The 16,150-nt window shown below is 37.4% G+C and overlaps 1 protein-coding gene across 1 annotated transcript; it reads left to right on the top strand.

The window, feature by feature from the left end:
* Positions 1–8,161: 8,161 nt before the first annotated feature.
* Positions 8,162–16,074, top strand: LOC114524792 (conserved oligomeric Golgi complex subunit 6-like). Its single transcript, XM_028545974.1, has 20 exons — positions 8,162–8,252; positions 8,345–8,488; positions 9,034–9,105; positions 9,356–9,414; positions 9,696–9,807; positions 9,938–10,020; positions 10,533–10,603; positions 10,949–11,042; positions 11,214–11,290; positions 11,476–11,527; positions 11,785–11,876; positions 11,997–12,061; positions 12,139–12,230; positions 12,444–12,558; positions 12,763–12,894; positions 13,436–13,603; positions 13,680–13,787; positions 14,811–14,864; positions 15,088–15,167; positions 15,630–16,074. The coding sequence occupies exons 1-20, from the start codon at positions 8,166–8,168 to the stop codon at positions 15,775–15,777; spliced, it is 1,905 nt and encodes a 634-aa protein (XP_028401775.1). The 5' UTR covers positions 8,162–8,165; the 3' UTR covers positions 15,778–16,074.
* Positions 16,075–16,150: the final 76 nt, after the last annotated feature.

Raw genomic sequence — 16,150 nt, forward strand, 5'->3', positions numbered from 1 at the left:
ATTCAGTTTCATGCCTAAAGTGTAATATGATGACCGGCTATATTCATATTTTAGTATATTACATTATATACATGCATAAATATTCTGTTATGTTAGCAGATCAAAGCAATTCATGTTGTTCTTTGAGAGACAAAAAGGTATATATAATTGGTCTAATCAACTTGTGGTTTTATGCCGTATGCAATTTCACCTGCCTCCTAAACCACATTCTTTTAAATATTTATTTCTTTTCTTGCTAAAATACAACTAGAAATTGCATAAAACCTTGCCATTTATAATACGAATACTTTGCCAACAACAAAAGTTTGATTGAAATATGACAAAAAAGTTTCATTATAGTCAAACAGATGATTATTGTTCGTGGTCCTGTTCTGCCTACTATATATATGATCTCGAGAATGCAATTTCTCTGCTGACAGTTACAACTGTAATTTATAACTAATTTTATTGCCAAAAGCGGGTTTCTAGAGAGAAACACATGTTTTCACTCCAAAATAAACTTGTTCATATAATGGTTTCCGTTCATGCTTAAGAAACACAGGCCTGTGGCCATTCCTGTGTATATTAGAGTAGAGTAATTGTTTGACAACTTGTTTATTAATTATGCATGTTGTCTTAAAATATCAGTATACACATGCACATTCAACAGCGGAAATCGTCTCAATGAACACATTGATTATTAGTTAGAGCATGGTTTTCTATTTTTAGTGTTAGAGAATTGCTTATATAGGGGTAGTGTATATTGTTTTTCTGTCATTATTATAAATACTCCTTTGAAGTAGTAGTAATCGTGCACTTAACATTTTTACCGGACTCGATTTCTCATTATATGCCCATCATTGAACGGATTTGCGGGATGACTAGCGAAAAAATGTTCTATATGTACGTATACAAAATACTAGTTCTATATAGCTTGTAGACCTGCAGTTGGGTTGCTATAAGGCGAAAAGGGGAAGTGTATTTTATGCGATATCTGTTAGCATATTTCTTTTCAATTCATACAATCAAATCACAATAAACTGAATAATGTGAAAGAATCTTGTTCCATTTGTTACTGGAATGATAGGATAACAGAACATATAGCTAATTTATAGTTACATCGAAAGCTAGAAAGCTCCTTGAACTTCAACTATACCAAAGTGGGCACAAATCATTTTATATCACGCAAAATGTGCCGCAGCCAAAACAAAATCCATTCAAAGCATGCATGAAATAATAATTAACTCTGAAAACAGCAAACAATAGTTTTTAATTTTATTTACTCAACAACCGGATTTCGCTAGACCCGCATGCTTTGTTTATCATCATCAGATGCTTGGAATCCTAGTAAAGGCCCGTTTACACTTGCAATTTTAGATGCGATTTTCTTATTCTTTTGGTACATGTGAACGAGTGACTAGTTACGAATTCTCTGATGTATAAGAGCTCTTATTTGAACATTTGTAATTAATTCACTCGTTCACATCTATCAAAAGAAGAAAATTGCGAATAAAATCCCAGCAAAAATTGCAAGTGTAAACGGGCCTGGTTGTGAACAAGTGAAGACTATCACTATATAGTCCTCGTGAAGAAAGTGAAGAAATTTAAATGGATTTAAAATTAAAATTGGATTCATCATAAATCAACTCGGTGCAGTGAATTATGTTACAATTATACTAAACTACTATAAAAAAATATTATTATTGATTATTATTATTATTTGTGTGATTTTCCTTCTTTCATATATATCGACAGTCTATAATTTTCTATAGTAGTTTTAATATATAATCATAACGTTCTCAAATATAGCACAAGTCGCCTTTTTAAAAACAGTCATTTCTTGGTGCTTCTAAAATACCTCCACTGTGAATTGAATGATGATTTTAAATCCAGATGAGCTACGTCAAATATTCAACGCTGAAGAATATAATTTTTTCAGTTAATTCAAGACGAGCGAGAAGTAATCAGTTCAGTGAGACGTCTTGAAGAAGCGTTGACTATTTCAGTAGAATTTGATCAGGTTTTATAACTTTGTCAGTTTTTCTTATCTTCCCTAATCCCTATATATATTGTGTTACAATTTAGTTTCAAATTCAAATCAATGCAGCCAAAAATGAAACACCTTGCATTCACCTTGATAGCGTCTTTACTGCTTGACATTAATCTTCTTATAAAGATTTTTCATTCGTTGCATTGGTAATAGTATATATAATTGCGTCAGTCTAAGAATTAAAATTTATACGGTCAAATCAACAGCACACGGCCGATTACACCCATTACTCAAATGTTAGTTGCGGTATCATTTACGCAATCATCTTTTTTACTGTAGTCGTGATCAATGCCCTGATTTTCAGGCCTGCTTTTCTTAACATTTATAATTTTACTACTTGCATGTGCATATTCAGGGCCGTCGTAACCACAGTGGCAACTGCTACTTACGGAGGAAAGCAAGGCACCGCACCTTGCCCTTCGCTACTGTATAGCACTATTATATATATACAAATAACGAAGGACTGAAGGAGCGGTATGCCAGCTTTGCATATAGACAAGGCAGGAGAGTTTTCAATTACTAACCGACTGACGAAATCTCTCAGGGTGTTTTTATTTATCTATTCTAGCTATAGGCAGTTTTTCTATACCACATTTGATGAAATGTATTCTATACATATAACTTTTCCCTATAAGAGATCATAAACATGCTGAGGTTGTTTGGGGAAATAATCGAAAATATCAAATGAGACATATGCAGGTGTAAATAGATACAATAAGATTAAACGTATCTACATCGGTTATCAACTTTTGTACATTCAAAACATGAAACGAAATCACCCGATTTACTGATATCTAACATATTTCCTGCCCCTCAAACAAAGGATTCGCGCAAACAGGCGAGGTTTTTAGCCCAAGTTTTTTCTGTATAATCACGGTTACATGGAGTTTTGTATTGACAATTTTCTAACGAATTTCTAATTAATATTACAGTGCATTGATTAATTTAAGTCCTCAAATTAAAAACCTAAAATAATAACAAAATATTGGGTTATCAAAGCATTAGAGTTGATGGCATATATGTTCTTTGTCTGACTTATAACCGCTGCATAACAACATGTTAAAAATCTGAGTTGGTCTTGATCCGTTTAACTCTTTTTTGTGGTAAGTTTGCTTGACGATGTTTGTCTTAGCTGCGTTTTCTTTTCTTTATGCATTAAATTGATGCATACGCGTAATTTAGATTTATAAACACAACTTCTTTGACACAACCAGGGCCGCCGAGAGAAATTGTGGGGCCCGGGGCAAAATCTTTTTCTGGGGCCCTATGACGTCATGGCTTTAAATATCTGCGAGGCATAAAGTACTTCAAAGCGTTGTGCAAAAGTTTCACAAACAAACTTTTTTACAAACAATATCAACATATCGTAGAAATTAAAATAACAATGAGTGTCACTCATACTTTTGACTAGTGTGCGAATAATACACCGAGCCCAACATTTTCAGACCACCGGAAAACGGCGTATTCCACCATGATCGAGTCTACCCGAAAACGGCGTATTCGACCATGGTCAAGTGTACCGGAAAACGGCGTATTCGACCATGGTCGAGTCCGCCGGAAAATGGCCTATTCGACCATGGTCGAATTGGCCGGAAAATGACAAATACGACCATGGTCGAATTGGCCGGAAAATGACGAATACGACCATGCTCGAATTGGCCGGAAAATGACGAATTCGATCATGGTCGAGTTCGCCGGAAAATGGCGTATTTGACCATGGTTGAGTGACTTGAGTCTGCCAGAAAATAGCGTATTTGACCATGTTTGAGTCTACCCGAAAACAGCGCATTCGACCATGGTCGAGTCCGCCGGAAAATGGCGAATTCGACCATGTTCGAGTCCGCCTTAAAACGGTTACATCGACCATGGTCGAGTTCGCCGGGAAATGGCGTATTCGACCATGGTCGAGTTCGCCGAAAAATGGCAAATTCGACCATGATCGAGTTCGCCGGAAAATGTTTAATTCGACCATGGTCGAGTTCGCCGGAAAATGTTGAATTCGACCATGGTCGAGTGCGCCGGAAAACGGCGAATTTGACCATGGTCGAGTCCGCCGGAAAACGGCTACATCGACCATGGTCGAGTCCGCCGAAAAATGGCGAATTCGACCATAGTCGAGTTCGCCGGAAAATGGCGTATTTGACCATGGTTGAGTCTACCGGAAAATGGCGTATTTAACCATGTTCGAGTCTAGCCAAAAACAGCGTATTCGACCATGGTCGAGTCCGCCGGAAAACGGCTAATTCGACCATGGTCGAGTCCAGCGTAAAATAGCGTATTCGAGCATTGTCGAGACCGCCGGAAAATGGCGATTCGACCATTGTCGAGTCCGCCGCAAAATGGCGTATTCGACAATGGTCGAGTCCGCCGGAAAATGGCCTGTTCGACCATGGTCGAGTCTGCTGAAAAATGGCGTATTCGACCATGGTCGAGTTCGCCAAAAGTGGCGAACTTTATCTATTTGATTCATTTGCTCTGTATTACCTTTTAGCTTAAAATTTACCTTCGCCTCGCGTTTGCTGCTTCACGTAAATGCGATTCTCCATTGCGTCCGCCACGCCCGCGCGGGCGAAGCGCGCTTTTTTTTTCAGACCCGTCACGGTCGCATGGACAAAATTTCAATGGAGAAATGGAGAAAATAAGCATATAAATTAAATTCTGGAAGCAAAATTTGGATTCTATGGACGCCTGAGCAGTCAAAATGTATTACTGACCAGCGCGCTTTGTTTTTCAGGCACGTCACGGTTGCAAGAGGCAGATTTTCAAAAGCCGTAATAGAGAATCGCCTTAAAACCTGGTTCACACTTATCCTAAGAATCTGGGATTCTCTACTTCAAAAGCCGTAATAGAGAATCGCCTTAAAACCTGGTTCACACTTATCCTAAGAATCTGGGATTCTCTTTGTCGGAGGTCGCTGGTGCGCAAAATCTTTTGTCTATCGGAAAGTAATACAATGGATCCCCGAGTTCTTAGGAGCTAGTGTGAACTAGACCAAAAGTTTGCATATATAAATTAAATTCTGGCAGCAAAATTTTTAAATCTATGGACTTCAGAGCAGTCGAAATGTATTATCGTTAAGTAATCTACAAGAATATTATGATAGGTTAAAAAATGATTTGCTTTTGGAAAATAAAAAACTTCGCGTTGCGAAATCGCTGTCTGTTTTGGCCTTTAAACTCTCTAATAACTCAACTCCATGCCGATCGGCTAGTGTATTTGGGCACTGAAATAAAGCACAGTTAATGGAGTAAAGATATCGCCATTGAAAAGGTGCACTTTCGGACAAAATGCTCTCTTAAGTTAAGGGTTACGGAATAGTTATACATTTAATGTGCAGGGGATGGTTGTATCAAGTCCGTTTAGCCTGAACGGTGGATGAGTCAAAATTAAATAACACCCTTACATCTCTCTTGAATGAGTCGATTTGATTATTATGCACTGAATATGTAGTTGTAAACAGTATCTTTGTATTAAGGTAAAAAACATTTAGTTTGCTTGTTGAATAAAACGATAGACTTGCTTTCTATTTTGAACTTATCCACCGTTTAAACTACATACACATACAGCCTTGATACAACCGACCCGAGGTAGCCATGCATAACCTGTTGTCAAGGTTACGGCATATCTTCGACCACACTTTAAGATATCAGAATTATACAAGTAACTTATGCAGCTAACGCATAGTGAGGTTGTAACCAGATGATTTTCAACGATAAACTATGGCATTTCAACCCAAATCGAAAGCAGCTATTGGAATGCCCACAAATTGCAGACGCCAGGTCCTGTCTGACCAGCAAGACATAGGCATGAAGTGTTATCTACGGCAAACTCCGTTGAACGATGCTACAAGACTTTTGAGGCAATCTTTGACAACAATTGACCAACAAGCTGAGGGACATAGCAAAAAAAGCAATAACTCCGTTAATGCTGCCTGTGATAGAATACCTGCTGCACAACGCCATTCTTTGTGCCAAATAGGTGCGCAAGCATTTCCAATTCTTGTGCCCAAGCCATCCCATCTTGGAAGAAACACTTATGAACATTTTGTTCAAGGATTAAGCTGTGAAGCAAAGCAAAGACAATCATATCTTAGATCTCTGGCCCGTGAGGAAGAAAAAACACGCTTAAAATTATTGAACAGTTTTCATACACCTAGAGAAGAGGTCGAATATGGAAGACCTGGGCATAGTAATGCAAGCGGAAGCATAGGTGCAAGGAAATTAGTTGACGTATGCGGACGAAAAAATTATAAATCGTCTGAAGTGCATAGCTGCTTACAAAATCGAAAGTTATAATTGAAGGGAGTAACCATACATTGTAGGTATTTTATTGACGCGTACAAGTTTAAATCCTACCAAAAGGAAAATGGGCCAGGTCCATCGATTTTTTTACTTTGCAATATTGATAGTCAGAGGCGTATTGATTATCTATTGTCATTCGGTAAACGAGAAGCACGACAAATGGAAGAGCTTCCACAACATCTCTAGTTTACCAAGAGGAAGTAAGATGTTATATGAACACCATAAGCTGGTTAAGGAAAATTTGTAATTACATTTCAGTAGGCATATCGTAGTTAACTATAGCCAATTGTGCCACTATAATCACTGGAATAACTACTCTTTATGTAACCAACACAGTGAACACACTGACCTGCGGCTGTTTGATGTAGCTGCTCAAGCAAATATGGCGCGAATTATTCCTGGGACCGGTTGTTCAAAGCTGGGTTAGCGCTAATTTAATCATGGGTTAAATTTTAATCCGCTGTTTTAGTTTGCGTGCTTTTACACCGCCGCTTGTTTTAAAACTTTATAAAATATGATTTCTATTGAACCAGAAAATACTTATGGAAATAATATTCAACTTTTATACACAAGCTACCAAAAAAATTGATGTAAAAATTTGCGTTAACCCTGGGTTAAGTTAACCGGGTTTTGAACAACCGGTCCCTGGTGTCTTTGCATATCCGAAGTGTGTCCTTGTAATGAAAACGTGTCTCTTTAAGATGGGCCTGAAGGGGGTCCCCAATTTCCACTTTCAACTTGAAATCCTGGCAGAGTCCCAATTTTCCATTTGGGTTTTATTGAAATCAGAATCCCATCTGTGTCAGTACGTCAATCAGTAAATAAACAATAGCCTGTCCTTTTAGCACTCGCGCCCTCTTGAATAATATATTTACGTCCCTTGCTTCAGACGTTCCTAATTTGACGTCTCCTACACCATTTATTAGGATGGGTTGACGCCCTTGTATACTGTATTAATTTCAGCCGCTGATCTTCCAAGCTGTAGTTTGGATGGTATTGGATAGTACAATACAATACAATAAGTACATAATAAGGCATTCTTTTGCGATCGAATGAATGAATTGAAGGAAAAATCTGATGAAATTTAGGGGAGTAGTCAAGGACATTCAGACGATAAAAAGACCCCAGAGAGTGTTGTCTGCACCCCAGAGAGTGTTGCCGAGTTGCCCTAGTGGACCTGGTTTCAACTTTCAAGTCCTAGTGAATAGGACGATGGAAGATCTTATGATTCTTATGCATCCATTGGCACTAACGGCAATATCACAATAAGAACTGAAGCACATCGAAGAAACCGTTCAGTTCGGAAAATAGAACAAACCATTGTTGCAACAAATTGTCACCATAAAATATTTGATTTGAAAATCAACCCTTTTCTGGCTAAATTCTAAACTCCAAGTATAAAACACAAAGGAAAAATTGAATCTATGGCATAGGTGAATTTTGTTAAGGCTGTTAAATGTGCTTTTGTCTTCGCGTTGAACAGTTCAACTTCGTAAGCGTAAATCTCGCGCGGTATGTACAAAATGATTAAATTCATAACATATCCGAACAATAATATTTGTGCTAAACGTTAGGTCACAAACGGTTTGTAGGGATGAGTAAGATATGGTTGTTCCATAAACTAAATAAAATGATCAAATGCATCAAGAAAGATTATTATGATATCCCGGAACAATACGTTTTAGGTGAGCAAATGTTTGAAACAACGTGCGGAGAGACATATGTGCAAAATTGGTGTAAAGTCCTCTCGGTCACTGATACAAGACATGAATGAGATATCTGTGAGATATCTTGCTCCAGTTTCAAAACTTTATTAGAGATCACTGCCAAAAAAAATGGCGGACGAAATTACAAGTCAGCAGAGCAATCCTCTTTCAAGAAAACTGAATAAAATTCTAGAAATGCGTCTTGATAACGATAAAGTATGATTTGTGTATTAGACAACAGTTATTGCGTTTTTTAATAGTATATTGCGTTTATTCTAACTTAAAATCTCAATGGGGATATTTAATAGGATCTCGTTGATGCGTTGAAAGCTCTGTCGACATTCTTTACTGAAAATAGTCTAAGAGAGCGTAGGAATCTTCGTGGTGATATAGAAAAGAGAAGTCTTTATGTCAATGAACAATTTGAAAGTGCTTTTAGAGAAGTGAAAGAGGTAAGTATTAATATATATGGTCAACTTGATAGATATCTTCTATCCTCATTCCTCAGTACTCCAACACATTTTATTCAAAATTTATGCTGAAATGCATACTGTGTTTATATAATATATATATTGCTATGCAGTGCGCATTGGCATAGCCAGAACGATAATTAGAGAGGTCCATATTCATATATTCATGTTATGCAGGATTAATTTCTTTTGAAATCGATTGTCTTTGCAGTCTGTTATCATGACTATATGAATATGGGCCCCCCAAATTATCAATGCTAGCTACGCCACTGGCAGTGTGACTCCTGACTGGAATTGTGCGCCGGAATAACAGTTGCACTATACATACTTTCCACACTGGGTGTTACCAGATCTGGTAATTTTTATTACCAGGTTTGGTTGGATGCAGATAGACAGCCCCTGCCACCTGATTTTATTAATTACCAAATTTATACCAGGAGGAGGCAATCAAACTAGATTTGAGAAAATTTGCATGTATGGTCCCACTGTTGCTGGGCCTGTTAAGAGTCATTTATGTTTTTTTGTAGCAACTTGATCATGTGCAAGGTGATATTGAGTCTATGAGCAAATGCTGTGAAGAGATGACCACTAGATTAAAAGTAAAGTTCCTACATGTCTCAATAAGAACCATTAAAATATTTTCAAATGTTATTACTACTGTATAGCAAGATTAACTGCAATTTATGTTTATTATTTGATTATGGGTTTATAATCATGAAAAATATGATTCAACTAAAACTATAAATCCGACAAAAAATTGGGACATTTGCAAACGACATGCACTGTATCATATAACCTAAGATTTTGAAGTTTAAGCACCTTCAAAAATTGTATTATTAACATTATTAGATGGCTCGTGAACAAACATCAGATCTAATAAACAAAACCACCAAACTCCAGGCAGAAAGGTAAGTTGCTGTATTATACAGGTATATCTTTGGGTTGGGAACTGAATTTAGTGGCACTAATAAGGTTGTAAAACATGCTGGGCACTGAGCTGTTTTTGGGCACCAAGTCCAATTTGGTTTTGAAGCGTTGTGGGCACCCTAGGCTCCAGATGACTAACATGTATACCTACTGCTGATATTGTTTTTATTTTGGTGTTTATCTCAATTATCCAGCTAAGAAGGATCTGTAGTAGCAATCAATTATTTCTCTGAGTACTTTACTACATTTATCTTTTATCAAGCCAAAAGGTGCAGTTGAAGCAGAAGGTGGCAGATGCATTCCTTGACCGCTTCCAGTTGAAACCATATGAGGTTGAAGCATTGAAAAATTCTCGCAATGAGCCAATAACCGAGGTATTAAAAGCAAATGACATGGGTCGTAGTATGAGGGCTTTCAAAATATGTTGACAACTCATGGAATAATTTAGAAAAATCTTCAAAAAAAATTTTCACCAAAATAATTTAGAAATATAACTACTTTTAGGATTTCTTTTTGGCATTAGCAAGGGTAAAAGTAATTCACAGTGATTGCAAGTTGTTATTGAGAACTAAACAGCAAACAGCTGGGTGAGTTGTTTTTCTCCTACTGTATGAACAAATTGTTATGTGTTAAATTTTAAACGATCAAACTCGTTCGTTTTTAGTTGTAGTACATACATGTACATATAACTGGAAAAAATAACTGAACGTGAAGCTAGAGGTATTGAGAACCCTATTTAGTGTATTATGTCAGTCTCGAGCTAAAGTACTGTAAAAGGAAGTTACTGTACTCTATGATTTCCTCGTTTTTGCTATAATTACAGTTGTTTTTGAATTTTTTTAGAATTTTTTTTCTAAGTCTTAGCTACGGGGGCTTAGTCCAACGGCTCCAGTCAAATGTAAGACTTTGGGGTCGTGTATGTCAAAATTCGGAAAAACTAGTTTGCGCGGTTTCAGGCAAATATGCGTAGGCAATGTTTTTCACCAGTTCGATCACTTTTTCACCAGTTATCGCTCCAGTTGTATCACGCCTCATTGATTGATACTCCGACCTGGTATTGCAGCACAATCAAGTTTAACCAAGGTTAATACTGTTTTAGTTTGGAGATAATGGAGTCGATGGCATTGTTCATGGAGTCTGCTTATGAAAGATTATACAGATGGACGCAGGGTAAATATGCCGTGCATTTTTTTGATCAATAGTAAACCAAATGTTGAAGTGACCGATCAACTGTTAGCCGTGAAAGTTGTGTTCTGACCTGTATGAGAGAATGAGGGTCTATTCGTAATTGAGTGAACAAAAGCTGTCAGCTTTATAATCACTGATTAATGACTGCAGTAGATAGATATTCGCTGTTGTTTTGCACATGTATGTACTTTGAATTCACACAATTTGATAAACTGATTGTGGTCATATATCAATGGTCTTTCTTACGACACAGGGACGTATATCAGAATGCCTGTATGTATGTTATATCATCGTTGTGATGGTTGTCATATAATATTTCATTTATAGCTGAGTGCCGAGGTTTGACTGGAGATATACCGGAGATTATGCCAAATCTACAAAATGCCATGGCAGTGATCCAAGACAGACCTGTTTTACTCAAGTGAGAAACGTTGTCATTGCCGGAGTGTTTGTTTAATGCTATACCCGCAAAATCTGCGGGGCACAGAAGAAACGTTTCAACTTGATTAACTTTGCTGTTCAATGCAATTCTCATGAGAGCGGCTGGTGGTATCAACATGTGGTAGCACTGACTCTATGTATCTTTGACTAGATACTCTGTTGACGAATATGCCGCAGCAAGAAGAACAGCAATCGTCAGATCTTTCATTGATGCACTTACTCGAGGAGGTAAGAAATAAATCGTTTGCGTGTTCCAACAACAATAGCGTGTAACAGATCCATTACAAAGAAGTTCATATTTGGATTACGGGAGTTGGTATCACGCTGTATGTACCTCAATCGAGTCCAAAATTATATTTAAAAAATCAGATGAGTGATAATTTAGCTGTATTTTTGTGTTCATATTATTATAGGTCCAGGTGGCACTCCAAGACCGATCGAATTAAGTGCACATGATCCTATCAGGTTAACGACTAATTTTTGACAAGAAACTATTGTACTGCGTTCCACCCTTACGTTTCATCTATGCTTTTAACCTTTATGAGATTGTGGGAGGGGTGGGGTGAGCATTTTATAGGGCGCACCCCCACCGATGAAGACGAATTTTTCCAATGGTATACTGCAAGACTTGTGCACATTCATATGAATTTAAAATATGCCAGTAATGCCACCCTTTGTTTCCCCAGCTTAGAAATAATCATGACAAACATCTCAACTTTCAGATATCTAGGAGATATGCTGGCGTGGCTTCATCAAGCAGTTGCGTCAGAGAAAGAATCCATGCATTCCCTATTAAAGCATGTACAATCCTCAGGTGGGAATACTACGTATAAATCTAGCTCTGTAAAAAATATTTTTTTCTTTTGAGCGAAATATAGACACCCATCTCTGGGTTTCATTCATTGTCTTTTTAATCAATATGGTGTTTTCACAGTGACTGATGAATTGTCCTCCGAACTTCTGGCTCATATATCTGAAGGTGTCTGTCGACCATTCAAGGTATTGTGTTATAGCTTGTCAAATATCAACCTTGCGTAATTCCCAATTGCATCATCACACAATTCGTTATGTATTAGGTACGGGTGGAACAAGTCGTTGTCTCGGAACAGGGTTCAGTTGTACTTTTTAAACTGGCAAGTGTGCTGAAGTTTTACAGGTCCACGATCAGGTGCGGTTACTTATATTCTATATATTAGTTTCAAACGAAATTCCTCCTTGTCGTGAAGTGCAAAGTTATTATTTGATATACGGTATGGATATTTGTCCCCAGTTTATAACCATTAAGAATAAGTACCCAGGAAGCTACCTTTTGCATCTTGTTTATTATTATTCAAAAAAATTAATACTGCAAATAGCTATAAGGTTCGTCTTTAACTTGTAGTTCTATTGTTGGTGAAGAGTCCTCGTTCATTTTTACAATCGAAGAGTTACATACACTGGCCATGAAGATGTTCTTTAATAGCCTCAGTCTTCATGCTAGCAAAGTTTTGGATAAGGTATAATTACACCTTAAATATGTATAGGGAGGTCATGCACGACGGACAATTCTGAATTCTCTGCACCTGCCAGTTCGGCATTCCAAGCTCCATTGTGACAAGACGTTATTTTGTCAGTGCAATTGGTCCCAGTAGCCTACTTTGTAACCCCTTTATACGCTTTTGTTGATGCTAACGTTGTTTTTCGCTTTTTTTTGAGCACAGGTTGAAATTCCACCATCAGATCTTGGGGCTACTGCTTCGCTGAATGAGACATTGTCTTTATTACGCGAAGTACTTTCCTCCCATGATGCATCTGTTGTACCACTTGATGCTCGGCAAGGAGATTACTCCAAGGTATGCACGCCTGAAAACGTGAAAGATATACGTGGTAGTGGCATGGCAGCATTTATCAATAGTTAGCTACAAACACGCATGCAACAAATCAGTTCTGCTGCCCCAACATACATATGGTAGCAATAATTTCAGCAATCAAATCCCGTCGTCATGATTCCGAAATGTTATTAGCAGTTTTCTACTGTTCCACGTACTTAAACACCACTATTATTACACAACCGTAAACAATACCATGCAGGTGTCAGTAAAGCTGCATTTACACTTCAGGCCCAGACCTGGCCCCTAGACCTAGCTGGTCTGGACCAGTTATAGGACAAGCCTAGACGTTCACGCTGTCTTCCTTGTTGATGATCTCGGATAGTACTTTATAATACGGGCTCGTTTTCCCACTGATTATTTCTCGTTCTCCCAAACTCCCACGCGTGTTTCTATAACTGTATAGAAACACGGAAAATTTCTTAATAAGAACATTAAACCTGCGTTGTAGGCGAAAAGAAATCAACGTTCTGTCCTTAGCGTTTTCTTTTTTTGTTATGTTCAGGTTATCTCTTGTCTCATTGATCCATTGTTGCAGATGTGTACAATGTCCGCTAGTCATTTAAGTACCTGTGATATGGCGGCTTATATGGTCAACTGTATTTATCAAATGCAAACAACCTTAGCCGTCTATGAATTTACGGATAAACATATTGAAATGCTCGCGGCTCAGGTATATATTGATCACATTTATGATCGTCTTTCATGAATCATGAACATGCTCGTCATCCGCCTAAATCGATTTATAGACTGAGGCACACCAAGATACTTTGGTCAGTGAACAAGCATCGTTTATTCTGGAAAGGTCTGGAATTGGAAGTATTTATAATATGATTCAAGATCAACCAGCTCAAAAGGTTTGTGAAAGATAATACATGGTTTTCCTCATTAACAATTCAAGTCGTTGTTTAATACATCATGAGAGTGTGTACGCCATATTAGCTTTGTAAATAATACACGAATTAAACAGCGTTAAGGTTTGGCGATAGGATTGGCAGCTGTTTTTTCAACCTCGTACCCAGGCTGTTTTCTCTACGCTATGAAAACGGAAACCTCGTCTTGAATTTACTCTATGCATGGTCTAATTAAAAATTAGACAACGAAGGCGAGTTGTCTAATTGTTTTAGTATACACTCTGTACCTAGATATATTAATTTCGAGAAAATAATCGATACACTGCAATTACACCGAAAAATAATTTAAATAATTCAATTTTATACGGTCGCGCGAGCGAATTTTTCCCAAACGTTCACCATCACGAATAGACAATGGTTGAGTAGCCAATCAGAATGTAGGATTTGTAATAGACAATAGTCGGGTGTATACTAATGAAAGTTAGTAAGTTAGGAACAGATTTGGACAGTTTAATATATTGTTCAAAGAAGAAACGAATGTTTCTTTCAAAGATCATGTGCTATTCTTTACTTGATCTCAATACCCTTCAGTCAAATGTTGATTGCTGAAGGAAATTGTGTCCACCATGCATCCCCGACAGTTATCCTTAATTCCATATTAACATCTTAGTATGAGAAATGTATACAATATATCAGTCTTCACACAAAGTGGCAATCGAGTACAGAAAGGCCCAAAAGGCGTTTGCTATAAAACTACGTAATCCTGTGGGCGTCACGTTAAAAGAATCAAGTGCGGAAATCAACACCGATTTTGTCGATTTCCATCTGAAACGTTGTCACCGCCAATTTGATACCGGTGATTATGTTTGAGGTGGAATCAGTGAAATTCAACTTCCTCCAATGTACCTACTCCTTTATTGATGTACAAAGATGGCGTGTTGTGGAACATTTGTTCTGATATAATGAATTTTTTTATTATGCTGAAGCAAAAATGTATCGTGTATTTACAGCCAGTATTCCTCCTAGGTCCCATTGTCAACAGTGAACGGAATGGATGTACAGAGTATTAAAGACTATATGGTGAGTTGATTGCATGATTCCACTGGCGGTACTTCATGGACTTGACGCTCCACTTCATCTCGACCCTCGCCCCCTCGTTCTGCGAATAATTTTTCATCGCACGCCTTCTATATATATCTTCTATTTAGAAGAAATCTATTCTGCAGGGACAAAGGGCACTTGAGCAATTTTTATTCAGTTCAGCGAAAATATACTAGCCAAGATTTATCTGTTCTTCTTGTAGAGTAAATTTGACAAATACCTTTCGTCACCAGACAGTTTAGTTTTACCTCAAGTTGATCTTCTTAGAAGCACACGGTTAAGGTATGACATCTTTATATATTGTTTTCTTTGCTACCGTCAAATACTCCATTTTACATGTTTTATATGATTTGCTCACACCTTATACTTGATTCATTTGTTCTTTACATAAGGCTATGTTATTCTAAAGGCGATGTTGTATACACTAATAATTTTCAACAACTTGCAACGCTACAATAAACAAAAATTTGAACAAGAAGTTGTGTTGATTAAAAAAAGTTAAAACAGATTAAAAACACTTTCAACTTGTTTCCGAAACAATTTCTGTTTTAAAAATCTGCTATATATAGATACCATATTTGAGGCCTAAAACTTTTTCGAAACATTGTTGCGTTGTGTGTTGATGTTGATGTTGAAAGTTTTTTCGTGTCACAAGCTAAATTGCTCATTCATTTCTATATATTTCTCTATTCTATGTATTTTTTCAGTATTCTCTGTTTATTCTTCCCTGCATGTCCACTTTAGGGATACAGTGAACAAACGTTCTAGTGATTTGGTGTGTGTGGCGTACAGGAAAATATACGACGCTGTGTTGAATCCGTTTAATGAATATGCAGATCCTAAGACGATCGTAGTACGGACTCCTGATCAAGTATTATCATTGCTTTCTTGAGTTCAAGTTGGCTTTGAATCATGATATTGTTGACCCTGTGGTATCAGAAACAGCTCTTTGACGTGTGATATTATTGCGTCATGCTAATTAACTCTCCATCTTCGCCATCTAGCGAAAATCCGCAGGCGCAGCTAGAAAACTACAATTTTCGCAAGAAAGCGTGAAGGGCGTTACATATGATAATTTAAATTAGCCTATATTACTACCACTAGAGTAGCCTACCACAAATTTGTCATCGTCTACTCCTTTTTGGCACAGCTAATCGTTATAACAATACAGCTATAACTTGATCATCAATTTGTGGCCACATGTATTTATTATTTATATGCAGGGCTTTCGGTCCGTTAAATCGAGCGGGCCTTTTACAGCGTTA

This window comes from Dendronephthya gigantea, unplaced genomic scaffold (assembly GCF_004324835.1).
Source record: "Dendronephthya gigantea isolate DGI-Jeju-01 unplaced genomic scaffold, DenGig_1.0 000032F, whole genome shotgun sequence".
Classification (NCBI taxonomy): domain Eukaryota; kingdom Metazoa; phylum Cnidaria; class Anthozoa; order Malacalcyonacea; family Nephtheidae; genus Dendronephthya; species Dendronephthya gigantea.

Excerpts from the sequence above, each read along its gene's own strand:
- LOC114524792 (XM_028545974.1), top strand. The coding sequence starts at position 8,166 with ATGGCGGACGAAATTACAAGTCAGCAGAGCAATCCTCTTTCAAGAAAA. Across the intron at positions 8,489-9,033 it reads CTTTTAGAGAAGTGAAAGAG|CAACTTGATCATGTGCAAGG; the intron begins GTAAGTATTAAT and ends GTTTTTTTGTAG. Across the intron at positions 11,043-11,213 it reads GACAGACCTGTTTTACTCAA|ATACTCTGTTGACGAATATG; the intron begins GTGAGAAACGTT and ends ATCTTTGACTAG.